The sequence below is a fragment of the Phodopus roborovskii genome, unplaced genomic scaffold, assembly GCF_943737965.1.
Source record: "Phodopus roborovskii unplaced genomic scaffold, PHOROB, whole genome shotgun sequence".
Taxonomy (NCBI): Eukaryota; Metazoa; Chordata; class Mammalia; order Rodentia; family Cricetidae; genus Phodopus; species Phodopus roborovskii.
Genome location: NW_026126469.1, coordinates 17,292,238 through 17,310,062, shown reverse-complemented (window position 1 = coordinate 17,310,062; position 17,825 = coordinate 17,292,238). Strand labels below are relative to the sequence as shown.

Genomic DNA, 17,825 nt, shown 5'->3' with positions numbered 1-17,825 from the left:
AACTTGTCAGAACTTAGACTAGGATAGAGTAGTTACAACCCCACCCTCACCCCCGTGCTGTGGGTGCTGGGGCCAAACTGGTCTTTTGGAAAGACAGCTTCTCTTAACACTCTCCAGCCACCCAGGGCTGGAGAGATGGCTCTGTGATTAGGAGCACTGGCTGCTCTTGCAGAGGACCTGGGTTCAATTCTGAGCACCCACTTGGCAGCTCACATGTACCCTCTCCTTGCAGCTAGACATGTGCATTAGTGCACATACCCACACACAGGGGAAACACCTATAAACGTTAATTTTTTAAATAAGGGGAGAGAGGGGAAATTTTTTTAAATAAAATATTATGTGATATCAGCATGGCATGAAAGCTTAGAGAAACTCAAGACTTTGGGGTAATTGGTTTACTTGGCTTAGTATTTTGCAGTTGTCAATTTCTGTCTGTGTGAACTTGGATGAGTCACTGAACACTTCCAAATATCCCACTTTGTTGAACACACACAAAGGGAAGGGAGTCTTGTTTTTTCTTCTTGTTTGTTTTGTTTTTGAACTTGCAGCTCCCTACCTCAGTGGCTACCATGCCTAACTTGCCCAATGAAATAATTCTTTCTCTCTTTTTTTTAAAAATAATTTTTATGTTGAATTCTAATTGCAATAATAAATTTATACACTCAAGCAATATGGGCAAACTGTAGTTGTCTGGCTTTTGTTTGTTTTGTTTTGTTTGAGACATTGCCTTACTCTATAGCAGCCCTTCTGGACTCTATTTCAGGGCCATCTTTCTAACCCACTTCTTGAGTGTGGGATTGTAGATGTCTGCTGTGCCAGCCAGCTGGTGACATCTTGACTTGTTTGTTTTTGTTTTGTTTTGTTTTCAGAGGGTTCTCACTATGTAGCTCTGGCTGTTCAGAAACTCACTATGTAGTCCAGGCTGGCCTCAAACTCACAGAGATCCAAGTTGCTGGGATTAAAGGTGTGCACCACTGCACCCAGCAGAGAACATCTTAATTTGTGCAGTTGTGCTCTTCCTTATTCTAAAATGGTTGACTCTGGAATCGTGCTTGGCATTTTGAATCTTCAACACAGAGAGTCATGTTCTTAGAAAAAAATAAAATCCTATGTGTGTTTTTTATGTTCTGTTTTCAGTTACCTGGTAGGAGATGAGTTGTTTGTGGTGATGGAGTACCTTGCTGGTGGGTCACTCACTGATGTTGTTACAGAAACCTGCATGGACGAAGCACAGATTGCAGCTGTGTGCAGAGAGGTGGGTTGCTTCCTGAGGTGTTAGGGTGTGTCCTTAGCAAGGATGAAAAAAGAAAGGATTTCTGTGTGTCTGTGTGTAGAGACTTTTTTCTCCATATAGCTTTTGTAATTTTTTTTTTTTTCTAGCAAGTTTTTCCTCTATTATTTCATCCCAGACAAGAGCTTCAGTCCTGCTAGCCATGGGGATGCATTTGGCATCTCTATAAATTTCAGGCCAGCCAGCACTTCGTAGTAAGACTGTCTCCAGTAGAAACAAAAAGAACTTTAGCCCTTTCCTTCCTGTGGAAGATAATTTGGGAGCAAGACATGGTCCTGTGAGGTATAGAAGTCAAAGGCAGACTTTAGTAGTTTATCATTCAGATAGAAAACTTTCCAGAGGAAATTGGGATACTATTAGAAAAGTGTGACTCAGTAGTGGAGACTAGAACCAATGTGACAAATAAGATATATATTGCTTAGCTGGGCGGTGGTAGCACACACCTTTAATCCCAGCACTCAGGAGGCAGAGGCAGGCAGATTTCTGTGAGTTCAAGGCCAGCCTGGTCTACAAAGCTACACAGAGAAACCCTGTCTCGAAAAACCAATAAATAAATAAATAAACAAATAAATAAAATAGATGTATATGTTTAAATATCTGTGCATTGCCCTTGGCTTTAGTAAGACCACTGAAGGTGAAGAAACTAGTTATTTTCATATACATATATGTGTGTGTGTATACATATATATGTGTATGTATATATATATGCATACATATATATTAAATTTTTATTACATTTTTCCTTATATGTAGCATGTGTGTGGGCATGTGCATACCATGACACATACCTGGAAGTCAGGACAACTGTGGGAGTTTGCTAGTTCACAGGACTATATTGTGCTCTCTGTGGTTTTACTTTAACCTTCAACAACTCTATAGTAAAGCAAGTATGAACTGGAAAGACTGCACATAGGAGGTCTTTCTTTTTCAGGTGTTTAAAACACAATTCTTAGAAAATACTAATTGGCTGCTCTGTTAAGATAGAGCCTCACGTGTTCCTGGCTGATCTCAAACAAAATGCAGGAGGATGACCTCATTGTGATCCTCCTGAGTGCTGGAATTACAGGCCTGCCCCTCTATGCCAAGTGTCACATAATACAGGAAATCTACCCACAACTTCATGCATTCTAGGCCAGCATTCTACCAAATGAGCTCTTTAATAGTTCCAAATAGCATACATCCCTTAAAGAGTATATTCGGTCACTCAAAAGCTGGCTAAAATTTGCTTTGGTTTTAGCAGTTCTTTTCAGGTGATCTAATGGTTTTAGAAGTTCTGTTATCCCTTCACTTGGATTTTTCCCCCCTCTGAGACAGCTTTGTAGACCAGGCTGGCCTTGAACTCAAAAAGATCTGCCTGTCTCTGCCTCCCAAGTGCTAGGATTAAGACAGTCGTCACCACTGCTCAGTTACTTTGATTTTCTTATGTGCCAGAATATTAGAACTGTGACAGATTTTTAAATTTGTATAAATATTTTTTATCCTTTCCAAGAACTTGATACTTGATTAGGTATAGTGCTGATGCACCATTAACCCAGCACTCAGGAGGCAGAACAGGCAGATAGAGCTCTAAGATCAAAGCCAGCATGGTTTACATAGCAAATTTCAGGACAGAGAAACGTGTCCTAAAACAAAGAAATAAAAGAGTAGTTGAGTATTTGGAATAAGATTTTTAGCTATAAATGGTATACAAATGTTGTTTTACTCTAATGGGAATAATAAAAAACTGACTTCTCAGATTAACAATTTATAGTCTCCCTTTATATTTAAAAACACTTGACAAGAGTTCTGTTTGTTTTTTCTTTTTCTTTTTTTTTTTTTAATTTTTATTTATTTTGTGCTATGGCTGTGTTTTATCTGTATAATGTATACTGTGTACTGTATGCATGCAGTACCTGAGGAGGCCAGGAGAGGGTGTTGAATCCCCTGGGACTGGAGTTTAGTTGTGAGCTACTGTGAACCCATGTTCTTTGGAAAAGCAGCCAATGCTCTTAGTGACTGAGCTGTCTCAAATCCCCTGAAAATCTCCTTTTCTGTTGAAGGAAGGAAAAACTTAGTGGTGTTTGTTTGTTTGTTTTGTTTTACTCAGTGCTACTGGTGTGAGGCATCAGAGAAAAATTACTCTTTTATTTGTTGGTTTGTCTGTTTATTTATGCTTTTGTGTTCATTGCTGTTTTACCTACATGTGTGTCTGTGTGAGGGTGTTGGATCCTGGAGTTACATACAGTTGTGAGCTGCCATGTGGGTGCTGAGAATTGAACCTGTGGAAGAGCAGCCAGTGGTGCCCCCTTTTTTTTTTTTTTTTTTTTTTTTTTTTAATTTAAATTTGAAACAAGCTTGTTTTACATGTCTGTCCCAGTTCCTGTGTCCTCCCCTGTCCATCCCCCCAACCAATCCCCATCCCATCCCCTTTTTGCTCCACAGGGAGACTGAGGCCTTCCATAGGGAGTCTTCAAAGTCTTGTCATATCATTTGGAGCAGTCCTGAGGCCCTCCCCCATGTGTCTAGGCTGAAGGAATATTCCTCTATGTAGAGTGGGCCATTTGTATACTAGGGATAAATACTGCTCCATTACCAGAGACCCCATAGACTGCCCAGTCCTCCTAACTAACACCCACATTCAGGGGATCTGGCTCTGTCCTTTGTTTGCTTCCCAGCTATCAGACTGGGATCCATGAGCTCCCTCTTGTTCAGGTTAGCTGTCTCTGTGAGTTTCTCCAGCCTGGTCTTGACCCCTTTGATCATCACTCCTCCCTCTCTGTAACTGGATTCCAGGAGTTTGTTCTCAGTGTTTAGCTGTGAGTGTCTTGTTTCTGCTTCCATCAACTACTGGATGAAGGCTCTAGAATGGCATATAAGGCAGTCATCAATCTCATTATCGTGGAAGGGCATTTAAGGTAGCCTCTCCACTATTGCTTTGATTGTTAGTTGGGATCATCTTTGTAATATCTGGGCATTTCCTAGTGCCAGACTTCTCTTAAAGCCTATATTGACTCCCTCTATTATGGTATCTCTTTTCTTGTTTTCCTCTATTCTTTCCCTGACTCCGTCTTCCTGCTCTGTCATGCCCACCTCTCCCCTCCTTTGCCTTCTAACTCCCTCTCCCCAGCCTCCCCCCTCCCCATGCTCCCAATTTCTCAGAAGCTCTTGTCCCTTTCCCCTTCTCCAGGGAACCATGTATGTCTCTCTTAAGGTCCTCCTTATTTCCTAGCTTCTCTGCTGGTGGGGATTATAGGCTGGTGATCCTTTGCTCTATGTCTAAATCCATATATGAGTGAGTACATGCAGTGTTTGTCTTTTTGTGACTGGGTTACCTCACTCAGGGTGGTTTCCTCTAGTTCCATCCATTTACCTGCGAATTTGAAGATTCCATTGTGTTTTTCTGCTGAGTAGTATTCCATTGTGTAAATGTACTATGTTTTCTCCATCCATTCTTCAGTTGAGGGGCATCTAGGTTGCTTCCAGGTTGCAGCCAGTGCCATCTCTCCAGCCCTAAAGTTGCTCTTCTATACTAAGGATTCTTTATTTTGTTTTTGTGTTGCTGGCATTGAACCCCAGAGCCTCATGCGTGTTAGTGCTATACCACTGAGCCCTACCACCGCCCTCTCCTTTCGTCAGGCTGTGGATGTGAACATATACAGAAGTCATCGTAAGCCAAATTGAAGCTCTAAACAGAGCCAAACTACCCAAATCTTAACCTACATTCTCTGTCTTACCGAGTGTAGTGTAGCTTCTGGCATTTAAGCCTGAAAGGCCTACAAGTTAAGTAGGTCCAGTCATCATTGTGTAAGTGAAGCCACCAAAAACTAGGTTTTTAAATCAGTGGGGCTAGAGAGTGGTAGCTCACACCTTTAATCCCAGCACTCAGGAGATAAAGGCAGGCAGATCTCTGAGTGTGAAACCAGCTAGTTCCAGAACTGCCAGGGCTACACAGAGAAATTCTGTTTGAAAAACCAGAGAGAGAGAGAATAAAAATCAGTGAGAAGTGGTGTAAACAGAGGTTTCCTGTCCTAAAGCCACTCTCAAATAATCACTCATAGGCTTATATTAACTACAAATGCTTGGCTGACACCTTAGCTTATTACTAACTAGCTCTTACATTTTAAGTTAACCCATATTCCTTATTTACTCTGTCATGTGACGGTACCTTTATTAACATGGAACGTTCATCTCCTGCTCCTGACTCTGCCTTATCCTTCCCATCATCCTTAGTTTGGTCGCCCATCTATACTTCCTGCCTGGCTACTAGCCAGATCAGTGTTTTATTCCAGTAACAAATCTTTTCAGTATACAAGAGAATTATTCTATAGCAAAGTGAAGCTTGGAAAAATGGCTCAATAGTTAAGAATGCTTCCTGCTCTTCCAGAGGACTGGAGTTTAGTTCTCAGCACCCACACCTGGCAACTTACAACTGCCTGTAACTAGCTCTAGGGGATCCCATTCCCTCTTCTGGCCTCAGAAAGCACTTGACCCAGAGCACAGCTCCTACCCTCCCCACCGGTAATAAAAAGTAAAGTGTTGTTCGAAAATCTGGAGAGAAACAATCTTCAGGTAGGGCGACTTGCACCTGTAGTCCAGTACTTTGTGAGACTGAGGCAACAGGAATATTGGGAGCTCCAAGCCAGCAAGGGGTACAGAACAAAAAAAAAAAAAAAAAAAAAAAAACCCTACATGCGCCCCCCCACCCACCCACACACATAAAAGCAGTCAGTTATCAAGAAAATAGATGATGCATTACTTAATTAGCCTCACATAAGAGCATAATAGGCCATCCCTGTAATCCCGGCACTGTGGAAGTAGAGGCAGGAAGATGAGTTCTAGGCAGACAGCGGAAGAAAATCTTGTTTTTTGAGACTATTTGTTTACTTATTTATTTATCTTTCAGAGACACAGTTTGTTTATGTAGCCCCGGCTGTCCTGGAACTCTCGGTAGACCAGGCTAGACTCAAAACTCAGAGATCCATCTGCCTCTGCCTCCAGAGTGCTGGGATTAAAGGCATGGGCCACCTTGGCCTGGTTCTTTCTTTCTTTCTTTTTTTTTTTTAAACAGTGTTGCATGGTACAGCCCAACTTTGGTAACCCTGGAGCTCTCCATTCTTCTCCCTCAGCCTTCCACTGCTGAGATTGCAGGCATGTTGCATCACGCCCAATCAAAGTTGTAGTTTTTTGTTTTTCTTCACTTTGCAGGTGAAAAGATATCTTTTCTCTCCAAATGTTAAATCTTGGAGGTCCTCCAGCTGGGCAGAGCAGTACTCAGCCGTTTCGCTGTGTGAGACCTCCCTCAGACCTGTTGGGTTGTTTTGTTGATGGGTGTTTTCTCTGTTCAGTGTTTGCAGGCCTTGGAGTTCTTACATGCTAATCAAGTGATCCACAGAGACATCAAAAGTGACAACGTGCTTTTGGGAATGGAAGGCTCAGTTAAACTTAGTGAGTAGCAATGAGTGATGTTTTAATATATTTGTGACTGACTGTGTGAAGGGTGGTGGCTTGTTAAATGTGTGTTGTAAACCCAGCAACTTGTGGTTCTAGCAGATCTTAAAACTTAATGGGGATTTGACTAAGTTATTTGATGTCTCTCTCTTTTTTCTTAACTATGAATAAGGAAAATACTAATGTTGGGAATTATTTTTAGAGATTAAAATAAAACAAAGCGATACACAGAGGACTGATGTCTGGCCTACTCTGAAAGAATTCTGCTTTATAGGAAATGTGACTGGGTGTGATTGTTTGGAGTATTTTCTCAGCCTGCCCCTTCACCCTCATAGATTTTTTTGGAGACAATCTAATCATTGGAAGACTGTGTGACCTCCTGTGACCTTGACCTCAGGGTGACATAGAACAGTCTCAACTATATTCTCTGGAGGACTCAACAGGACCTAAGATTTCTCCATATTCAAAACTCAAAGATTATCTTGACTCAAGAAACCAAAAGCTTTTTTATTTTAAATCTGATCTGCTAGAAGGGCCTTCTCCCTTCCCCCACCCCTCCTCTCAGCTACATTCTCTCAAATGTTATTGACAATCCAATGGTCAGAACATTTGTTAGTCTTTTACAGTGGGGCTTACTGTGTAGCCTGGGTTGTCCCCAAGCCCACTCTATAGCCCAGGCTGACTGCTAACCTGTAGCAGTCCTGCCTTTTGCCTCCCAAGTGCTGAGGTCACAGGTGTGCCACCACACCCAGCTTTATGCAGTTTAGGTATCAAATCCAGAGTACCAAACTATGCCTCCTCTCCCCATCCCCCATATTTTTGAGATAATATCATGTATCTCATCTGGCCTCAAGATTGATTTCTCCCAATCATACTAAATAATTTTTTAAGATTACTTACAATGCCCTGGCTTATTGTAAATACTCATTTTCTCTATAAGTACTATTTTACCTAGTATTTACCCTTTCAGTGGTCTCATTTATAGGATTACTGAATATATATATACATATACACATAGAGAGAGAGAGAGAGAGTGCAAACATTATACAGAAAAGCCAAACTGTCTTAAATGTTGAGCAGAATGTAGATATTTAATATTTTTAGTTTTAAGAATACCCTGATAAATATATTATTATGAAAAGATATCTAAAAATAATTTTGAGGCAGAAGGATTACTGCTAATTTGAAGTCATCTAATTTGAGTACTATAATATGAGACTCGATTTTTCCAAACTAGGTGTGATGACACAAACCTTTAATTCTAGTGAGTTCAAGACCAGTCTCGTCTATACAGTAATAAGACCCTATCTCAAATGGCCTTTAATCTCTGCTCTACGGAGGCAGGTAGATCTCTGTGAGTTCAAGACCAGCCTGGTCTACAGAGCAAGTTCTAGGATAGCTTGGGCTATTACAGAGAGCAACCCAGTCTTGAAAAAAACAAAACAAAACAAAAAAAAAGAGTAACAAAATAAAACAAGCCATGTAGTTCATATATATTTTTTTATACATAGTAAAATTAAAAGGTAACAAGGCCACTTGCTGACAGGTTACATAAAGAGTTTGTGCATGGCAGCACATACCTGTCATAGGATGCAGAAGGCTGAGTGTGGTGAGATATCCACCCCACCCACACTTGTTGCACTGACTGAGCCCACTGGGACATGGGGACAGGTGCGGACATGACCTGTGGGTTCTAAGTCTGGAGTCCTGGGCCCCAGCTCTATCTCTTACATCCTGGTCAGGTTGCAGAGAGCATCGGGGCATCTTTGGAGTGGGAACCCACAGCAGTCATCTGTTTCTGGTATAAGTGATTTTTCCCCAAATAAACATCAATCAGCCTGTATTGTGTCCCAGGCAGAATCTTATTTCCCACCCAGTAGCTGAGTGAGTTAGGACTCTCATAAATTCAAGGTCATTGGGGGGGTGTTTTTATTTGTTTTTTTGTTTTTTTTGAGATAGGGTCTCATTATGTAGCTCTGGATGTCCTGGTACTCACTGTGTAACCCAGGCTAACCTCAAACTCACAAAGATAACACCTGCCTCTGCCTCCTTCTTGATTGCTAGGATTAAAAGACAAGAGCTACCATGACTCATGACTGGCCTTCAAGGTCATTTCTGACTACATCTTGAGTTCAAAGTCAGCCTAGGATAAAATGAAACTCTGTCTGAATAAAATCTAAAAAATAAGGAGTTAAAATGGGTGTAACAACACAAAGTAAAAAAAAAAAAAAAAAATGTAAATTCTCATCCCAGCTAGTTTAGTGTCAGGTACTACAGTACTACAGTATGTTCCTTGAACATACATGAGGTAGTTGGAGCACCTTCCATCTGCAGTTACAGTTAAGTGTGGTCTTTTTATATGCCTTCTGCTGAGTTGGATGAATAATGATTCCTGCTGGCCAGGTGGTTCAGCCAGTACAGGTGTTGGCTCTCAAGCCTGACAACCTGAGTTCGCTTCCCAGAACCCACAGGGTGAGAGAAAATGAACTCTTAAAAATTGTCCTCTGAACTCCCACATGCTCTATGACGCATGTACCCTCCACACAAGAAAAAATAGACGTCGAAAGAAAGTATTGAAAAAACAGCAGCCAGCCGGGTGTTAGTGGTGCACACCTTTAATCCCAGCACTCGGGGGCAGAGGCAGGCAGATCTCTAAGTTCGAGACCAGCTTGTCTACAGAGCTAGTTCCAGGACAGCCTTCAAAGCCACAGAAAAACTCTGTCTCTAAAAAGCCAAAAAAGAAAAAACAGCAGCCAAGGGAGGTGGTAGTGGTGAACACTTTTAATCTCAGCACTCAGGAGACAGAGGCAGGTGGATCTCTGTGAGTTCTAGGCCAGCCTGGTCCCCAAAGCAGATGCCAGGACATCCAGGGCTGTTACATAGAAACCCTGTCTTGGGTAGGGGGGAAGAAATGTAGTTTGCATGTCCTGAACATTGCCAGATTCAATCACTGCATCTACGTTTTTCTGTTTGTAGACCAGGCCAGGCTGGCTATGAACTCAGAGATCCTCCTGCCTCTGCCTCCCAAATGCTAGGTGCAAAGGTGTGTGCCACCACCACTGCATTTAGTTTTATTATTCACCTTAAATAATTTTTTACCTCTTTCAGTTTTTATTCTTTAGACTAGAATTAGTTTTTCAGAAGAAAGACCTGTTAATGGGTATGTTGTCAGAAAAAGTAAATGTGAAAATTATTAGTAAATAACATCCTCAAAAAGTTTTAAATTTACTCTACTTTGCATTATTTTCAAATTCTTTCCAAAGAGGATGGATGATTAGAGTGCAGCCATGTCTGCTAAGTAGACATGAAACGATTAACCCTGGTGCTTTTCTTTCTTCTGTAGCTGACTTTGGATTCTGTGCCCAGATCACCCCTGAGCAGAGCAAACGTAGTACTATGGTTGGAACACCGTATTGGATGGCACCAGAGGTGGTTACACGGAAAGCCTATGGCCCCAAAGTTGACATATGGTCTCTGGGCATCATGGCTATCGAGATGGTTGAAGGAGAGCCTCCATACCTCAATGAAAATCCTCTGCGGGTAAGACTAATGAAACACTAGCTTTACTGTAAGAAAACTCTTTGCTTTCGTCTTTTAAAAGTTTTGCATTTGTTTGTTTGTTTGTTTGAATGGAGTGGGCTTATGAGTGCCGTAGCACATGTTGGGGTCAGAAGACAACCTGTGGGGGTGGCTTCTCCCCTTACGCAGACTTGGCAGCAAGTGTCTTTCCCTGGAGCCATCAGTCAGGCCCAGGAAGAAATGCTTGTGTCGGCCATTGCACAAGAATTTAGATTGTTGTAGGTGAGGCCTAATCTCTTTCTGTATCTAGAAACTGCATTCCTCTGAGTTACAGAGTAGAAAGTTGTAGGTTTGGGGTAGTGAGTCATATAGTTTTGTGTATGTCAGACAGTTGTTCTGGTTTTTTGTCTGGGTTGTGTGTGTAGCTGAAGATGACTGTGAATTCCTGATTTTCCTGCCTCTACCTCCCAAGCACTGGACATGGAGGTGTGTACCACAACCACCCAATTTTTTTCATTTGGCTTGGTTTTTGTTTTTTTGTTTGTTTGTTTTTGGGTTTTTGTTTTTTGTTTTGACTTTTGGTTTTAGGTTTCTCTGTGAAATAGTCCTGGCTGTCCTGGAACTTACTCTGTAGACCAGGCTGACCTTGAACTCATAGAGATCTACTTGCCTCTTCCTTCTGAGTGCTAGGATTAAAGGTGTGAGCCACCATGGCCTGGCTTAAAATGTGTGGCCCAGACTGTCCTCGAACTCATGATCCTCCTGCCTCTGAATCTTTCGGCAAATCCTACTGGCATGCCACACCACAACCAGCCACAACCACCCTAGCTTTATGTGGTACTTAGAACTGAACCCATGGCGTCAATTGAGCCACATCCCCAGCCCATTAGGTGCCTTTTCCTACACATTTAGGTACCCTGGGTTTAGCAAGAAGGTTATCACCAATGAGTCTTGGCTCCTATGTCCCAAGGATGAGGAAAATTAGATCTCTGAGGAAAGATGCCTAAATGGTAATGTTAAAGCCTATATTTAAAGCAAAGAGTAGACTGGACTGAGTCTTTCAGCAGCTTAGGAGATGGATTCTACCACTCTCTCCTCCCTTTAAATTTCCTTGCAGTAGCCCAGGCCTATAATGCAGTACTAAGAGGCTGAGGCAGGAGGATAACCACAAGTTTGAAGCCAGTCTCATCTATGTAGTGAATAGTAAGCCAGCCAGAGCTACAAAGCCAAGATGCTGTCTCAAGAGACAAGGAGAGGGCTGGGAGAGATGGCTCAGCAGTTAATAACACTGGCTGCTTTTATAGAGCACCATGGTTAGATTTCCTCCAACACTCACATGACAGTTCAGAACCATCTGTAACTAGTTCCAGGAGGTCCAGGATCCTCTTTGGGCCTCCACAGGTACTAGACATACATGCAAACAAAACAATCATGCACATTTGATATAATAAAATTTAAAAAGAAAGAGAAAGAGTGAGGGGTTATATTTCTAACATGAACCTTTGCTGTTCTACAAGGAAAACAGCACTGATCTTGATGTCTAATTGTGAGAAATTAAATATATCCTAAAATTAAAAAAAAAGAATAGCTGCCTGGTGGTGGAGCAGGCCCTTAGTCCCAGCACCTGGAAAGCCGAGGCAGATGGATCCCTGAGTTTGAGCCAGCCTGGTCTGCAGAGTGAGTTATAGGATAGCCAGGGCTACAAAGAGAAACCTTGCCTTGAATCCCCACCCATATAAATAAATAACAAGAAGAAAAGTAAATGGAGTATGAGAATCTTGTATGGTCCTTGGAAACACTAAGAGGCAATAGGAAGTAATGAATTTTTTTTTTTATTTTTTTTTTTTTTACCTCTGTCTGTGTGCCTGTGCGTGCATGCGTGTGTGTGTGTGTGTGTGTGTGTGTGTGTGTGTGTGTGTGTGTGTGTGTGTGTGTGTGTGTGTGTTGGGAGCCAGGGCACTGTTATGCCCAACATGGCCTAGAACTTGCATAGACCTCTTGTCTCTGCCACTAGTGACACTCAGGCCTAGTTTAAGCAGGTGTCAGTTTTAAGGGATGTCAGAGTGGTTTAGCCTTTTTTTTTCTTTTTCTTTTTCTTTTTTTTCTTCCCAAAACTGGTTTTCTCAGTGTAACAGCCCTTAGCTGTCCTGAAAATGTAGACCAGGCTGGCCTCAGCAGCAAAGTATTTTCTACAAGCATGAGGTTCTGGCTTCTGTCCCCACTATGCACCCCACATCCACAAAAGGAAATGGTGGACACTGGGAAGATTGGAAGATCAGAATTGCTGGCACTGGTTACTAAGAGTGAAAAGGATGAGATGTGGAGTCGATCAATTACTGCAGTTACTAGTTCTGATGCAGAGAGGGAGTGTGTGCCTATAAGCATATGTCTGAGGAAACATCAGGAGGAAAAGGTCAAGGAATGTGACGTGCTGCTCTGTGGCCACTGAAGTCACCACAGATTAGGAGAGGAGTAACATTAGAGATCGAAGTGTTAAGAGCTGTAGTGTAGGAGTGAGGAAGAGTTGCCTGCAGTCCCTGGGTGCTGAAACAAAGATCCATACACCATCAAAGCATGAGTTAGGAGATGGGTGATGAAGGTCTCTGGGCAGCCAGGAGCCGAGAGGCTTCCAGAGAGAGGCCTCTAGTCCCTGAGTTGTAGAAAGAAGAAAGTTGCTGCTGCAGAGTACAGAGGGACAGACAGAGGCCAGGGTGTGAAGCTTGATACACTGGCATTTTGTGTGACCTTAATATGTCAAAATGTTCTGTTTCTAGGCTTTGTACCTGATAGCAACAAATGGAACTCCAGAACTACAGAATCCAGAAAAACTTTCCCCGATATTTAGGGATTTCTTAAATCGGTGTTTGGAGATGGATGTGGAGAAAAGGGGTTCAGCCAAAGAACTGTTACAGGTAAATTTGGTGAAGGTAACTTTGGGGCATGCACTTTGTAATGCTGATGTTTCCCTATTCACTTGCCACAAACCCTGCAGTTGCTGCACTCTAGGCTTTTCTTTCAGGCAATAACTTCTTTTTTTTTTTTTTAATTTACTGGTGGTAATGGCACACACCTTTAGTCCTAGGACTGGGGAGGCAGAGGCAGGTGGATCTCTGAGTTTGAGTCTAGCCTGGTCTCTAGAGCAAGTTCTGGGATAGCCAACACTACACAAAGAAACCCTGTCTCAACAAATACAACATTTAGCTGTGTATGTTTGTGTAGACAAACATTTATTGAGGTCAGAGGAAACATGCAAGAGTTGGTTCTCTCCTTCCACCAAGTAGATCTCAGAGTTGGGATATGCATCATTACATCAGACTTGGCAACAGTGCCTTTACCTACTGAACCATCTCTTCAGCCCTTAAAAATCAATTTTTAATTGCATAAAATTTTAATCACAGTAGTAAGTGTCTGTAGTTAATCGAATCATGGACCTGTTCAATGTTATGAGTCTTAACTCTGTAGAACTATTTTATTTCTTTATTCATTTGTTTATATGTGGTCCAGGCTGGCCTACAGCTCACTTACATGTTTTGAATATGGAGAGTGATCTTGAGCCTCCCAAGAACTGATATTACAGAGATGCACCACCATCTGCCTGTGCAGTGCTAAGGATTGAAACTGGGGCTCTCTGCATATACGGCAGGCACCGCCTTCTGAGCAATACTCCTAGCCCCTTAAATCTGTACATGTTATGCAATTAGGAAAACTTAGTAGGAATTTGTGAAATGGCTGTCTGGGTGAAAGTACTTGCCACTAAGCCTGAATACCTGAGTTCTATCTCTGCACGCACGCGCATGTACACATGCACAGAGAGAGACTAATAATGTAATAATTATTACAATAAATAAATGTAATTTGAGGGGGGAGGAGCTAGGCATTATAATATATACCTTAATCCCAGCACTAACTAGATCTCTAAGTTAGAGGACAACCAGAGAAACTCTGTCTCTAAAAGCTGAAGAGAAGCTAAGAGGAGATTAACTTCTTAGATAGTAGACAAAGATTGCTGTGAGTTCAAGACTAGGATAAGCTACAGCTCAAAAATTAAAACTGGGACTAGGGAGATGTCTCAGTTGATAAAGTGTTTGCTGTACAAGTGTCAGGACTTGAGTTTGGACCTCCCGCACCCATATAAGAAGCCAGGTGTGGTTGTATATGTCTATAAACTGTAATGCTGGGAAAACAGATCCTGGAGCTTGATGGCCAAAGTAGCCAATCATTGGACACCAGGGTCAGTGAAAGACACAGGGAAAAGTGATAGAGTAGGGCTCCTAACATTGACCTCCACACACGCACACAAATATGAAAACTGTACAGATGCAAACAAGCTCATACACCACACACAAACCAACTCTGCCTGGAGATGTAAAAGTGATGTACTGAGTGTGAAGAGTTTTATGAATCAAAAGTACATCTTTAGTTTATTAAATAATGACCAACTTGTGGGCTTTAGCTTCTAAATGAGTAACATTCCTGTACTTCCTTTCTCTTCTCCATTTGGCAGCATCCCTTCCTGAAATTGGCCAAACCATTGTCTAGCTTGACGCCACTGATCCTGGCAGCTAAAGAAGCAATGAAGGGCAGCCGCTAGCATCACTGAGGCCTCGTATTCTTTACCCATTTTCTAAAAGAATTGTTTTAAAACATGAAATTGTTATTCTGATGGTATAAAGAGACAGTCTGCATCACATGGAGAAAAAAAAAACAAACTACTATTTTCTAAAGATGACCAAGAGAAATTGTAGTAAGAGAATTATGGCTTCCAGATGAGCCCCTGCTTTAGGGTCCAAAAGGAGTCGTGGACTGCATTGCTAGCCTTACATTTCCGGCAGACAGCGCTTGACATTTGCAGACTGTTGTGATGACTCTGTCACTACAATAGATCCTGTTGGTTGTCTTCTTTGGGCTATTTCCATACTTGAATGTCAGATTCGAGTTTTTCTGAGTATTGTGTCTGCTGGTCTCTCTCCTTTGTAGCCTTCTCTTCCCCTGACCTATTCTTTCTGAATTGTTGCTTTGAGTTTTTCTTGTGCCTAAATTCAAGGCAAGTGTGATAGGAATTATGTAGCTCTTTATATTGGCAAAGGAGCTTGAATGTTGTAACTTTTTATAGACGTTAGGACCAGCTGTTGTACATGTAGTATTTCAGTTTAGAGCTTAAACTGAAAGGGGGGAAGGATGTGATTTTTACCTTTTTTAACAAATGTGAAAGAGTCAACTTTAGAAATTCATGGTAGTGAGTTTGACATTTGTTACATGTATAGAAAGAGGACTAATAATCTATATTTATAACTAAATCATTGATACAGAGCAAGAATCCCACTGACTATATGTTCTTACCGTTTTTTGTCTTCTCTTCTGCCTATTTCTCCTCAGATTTGGCTTTAGGAACCAAAGTGATTCGTTCTTCTTCCGCTCGGGCTTTATGCCTTGAGTGCTGCCCGCTCCTTTCCCTTCTGTTCCCTTGGAAATGAGTGTCTATATGCTGCGATTGTAGGTGTTGGTTTTTGTTTGAATCAGCCCTATTTTGCATACCCCCCCTACCCTCTAGGGCAAGTAATAACCATTGAATTTTCAGAATTTAAAAGTTAAGAACTTTTTTCTATTTAAAAGGAAAAATATTTGGGAGGAGCAGGAACCAAGAGAGATTTGAACCTTGGTAAGTTCTAGGCTAGTTAGTTGTAATAATGAAATGTCAATATTGTAGAGATGAAGCTCATGGCAGTAAACTGTAAAGATTCACCTGGTTTACAGTGTTCCCAACCCATTATCGATGTTTTACTATGAGAGATGAAATAGCAAAGTATGTGGTGGGTCATTTGAGGTGTTGGGGTACTTTAGTTTTTGTTTTTCCGAACGAGTAGAGAGTATTCATATTAAAAACTGGAGAAAGAAAACTGCAATGTGCGTATTGATAGTAATACTTTTTATTTTAAAGATTTAATGAAAGGTCTGCGACCTGTAGCATTAGCTGTTAGCCTGCCGTCCCCCTCCTAGCTCTCCTCTGCTTCTCCTCATTGCTTTGTTGTTTTGCCTATGGAGGAGGACTTGTTCATTCTACGTTCCTGGGGCCACAGAGGAGAAAGCTCTATGGTTTGCTTCAGGCGGCTGTCCCCACCATCCCCTTTCAAAGAACTTGACACATGCTTGCCATTCTGCATAGTACAAATCATGAGTAAGTTTGCTAATTTGAGGAAAGGGCCAGAGTTTCATTTCCTGTTGTGCCTTTTAAGATACAGGATAAGAAGAGGTCTCTGGAGTTTTCATAACAGAAAGGTTTTTAATGAAACTCAACATCTAGAGCACTTAGTGGCCCCTTTTCCACGTGAGTTCATTTTTCTCTGAACTGTATTTGGCTTTCTACACTGTCACTAAATTACAAAAACCGAACTGGTTTGTTTTTGGTGGGAAGCTGTGGCACCTCTTGAGTTACAGATGTGAGCATTGTTTGTAAACAGTTTTCTGAATAGATTGTGATGGTGATGGTGATGCCACCAACGAAGCAGAAAGCCATCGCGATGATGGAACTGGAACTAGTCGTCTGTGTCATGGTTGCTCAAGAAGGCACCCCATCCTGTCATGGAGACAACATGGGACACACGCCAATGTCCTGCCTTACGCTGCGACTCCACAAGGCCTTTCCCTCAACAGAAGCAGTTTGGGTTTTGTATTTACAATTTCTTGGATGGTTATTTGCGTGTCCATTGCTGGCGACGGACTTTGTCATTCAAACCTGACTCTGAGGTTAAGGGGGCTGCACTGTTTATTCTCTCCTGACCCGGACAAACTAACCTGTGATAGTTAATAGTCATGGTTCACTTTGAGATGTGTCATTTTTAAACAAAATAATCTTTAAAGCAATATAGAATTGTGATTTATTAGTTAATTTTAAATTAAAATGTTGAGATTCTGTTGAAAGACAATTGTATGAATTGAGATTCTGTACTCCTTTCATTGCCATTGTTAGTAGTCCTCTGGTGTCACTAGGAACTGTTCCCTTCCTGCTTATTTATTGTCTTATGTTGTGGTAATCCCAAAGGTATCTTTTCTTGTCCTTTTGCTGCTTTTACAGAGCACTTATCCTACCTAGAATAGTAAAAAGTGACTGCAGCTGTTCTTCGCCGTGATCAGCACAGCCCTGCCTTCGTGTGAGTTCCTGGAACAAAGTGGGAGTCCTGTTCCCTTCAAGATAAAATACTAAGCTGTGTGAGGTGTACCTAGAGACCATCAGTTCTAAACATGCTTTCCCTTTTTGACGGCAACATTAAGCTGCCTAGAAGTATTTCTTCATGGGCTTGTGTCTCAGACCATGGTTAGAATTGGAAGACAGGTGTTTAAACAGTTTGCATATGACTTTGAATATGAAAACTTCTTAAGCATACTGAGATAATATAGTCAGTAAACTGTGAAAAATGTTAAGGGGCCATCAAGCAGTGGTTAATTAAGGGCATTTTCTTGCCAAGCCTAGCCATTAAGATTTGAAAGAACTGATGGCTACAAGTTGTTGTGTGACCCTATATATGCTCTCTCTCTTGCTCTCTCTCTCTCTCTCTCTCTCTCTCTCTCTCTCTCTCTCTCTCTCACACAC

The 17,825-nt window shown here is 41.6% G+C and overlaps 1 protein-coding gene across 1 annotated transcript in view; it reads left to right on the top strand.

The window, feature by feature from the left end:
- Pak2 (p21 (RAC1) activated kinase 2) overlaps positions 1 to 17,160 on the top strand; it is a 65,465-nt gene extending 48,305 nt beyond the window's left edge. The window contains exons 11-15 of the mRNA XM_051191322.1: positions 1,138 to 1,255; positions 6,616 to 6,715; positions 10,062 to 10,258; positions 13,012 to 13,149; positions 14,742 to 17,160. Coding sequence (XP_051047279.1) covers positions 1,138 to 1,255; positions 6,616 to 6,715; positions 10,062 to 10,258; positions 13,012 to 13,149; positions 14,742 to 14,828 — 640 coding nt within the window. The 3' untranslated portion in view covers positions 14,829 to 17,160. The remainder of the gene's footprint in view (positions 1 to 1,137; positions 1,256 to 6,615; positions 6,716 to 10,061; positions 10,259 to 13,011; positions 13,150 to 14,741) is intronic.
- Positions 17,161 to 17,825: the final 665 nt, after the last annotated feature.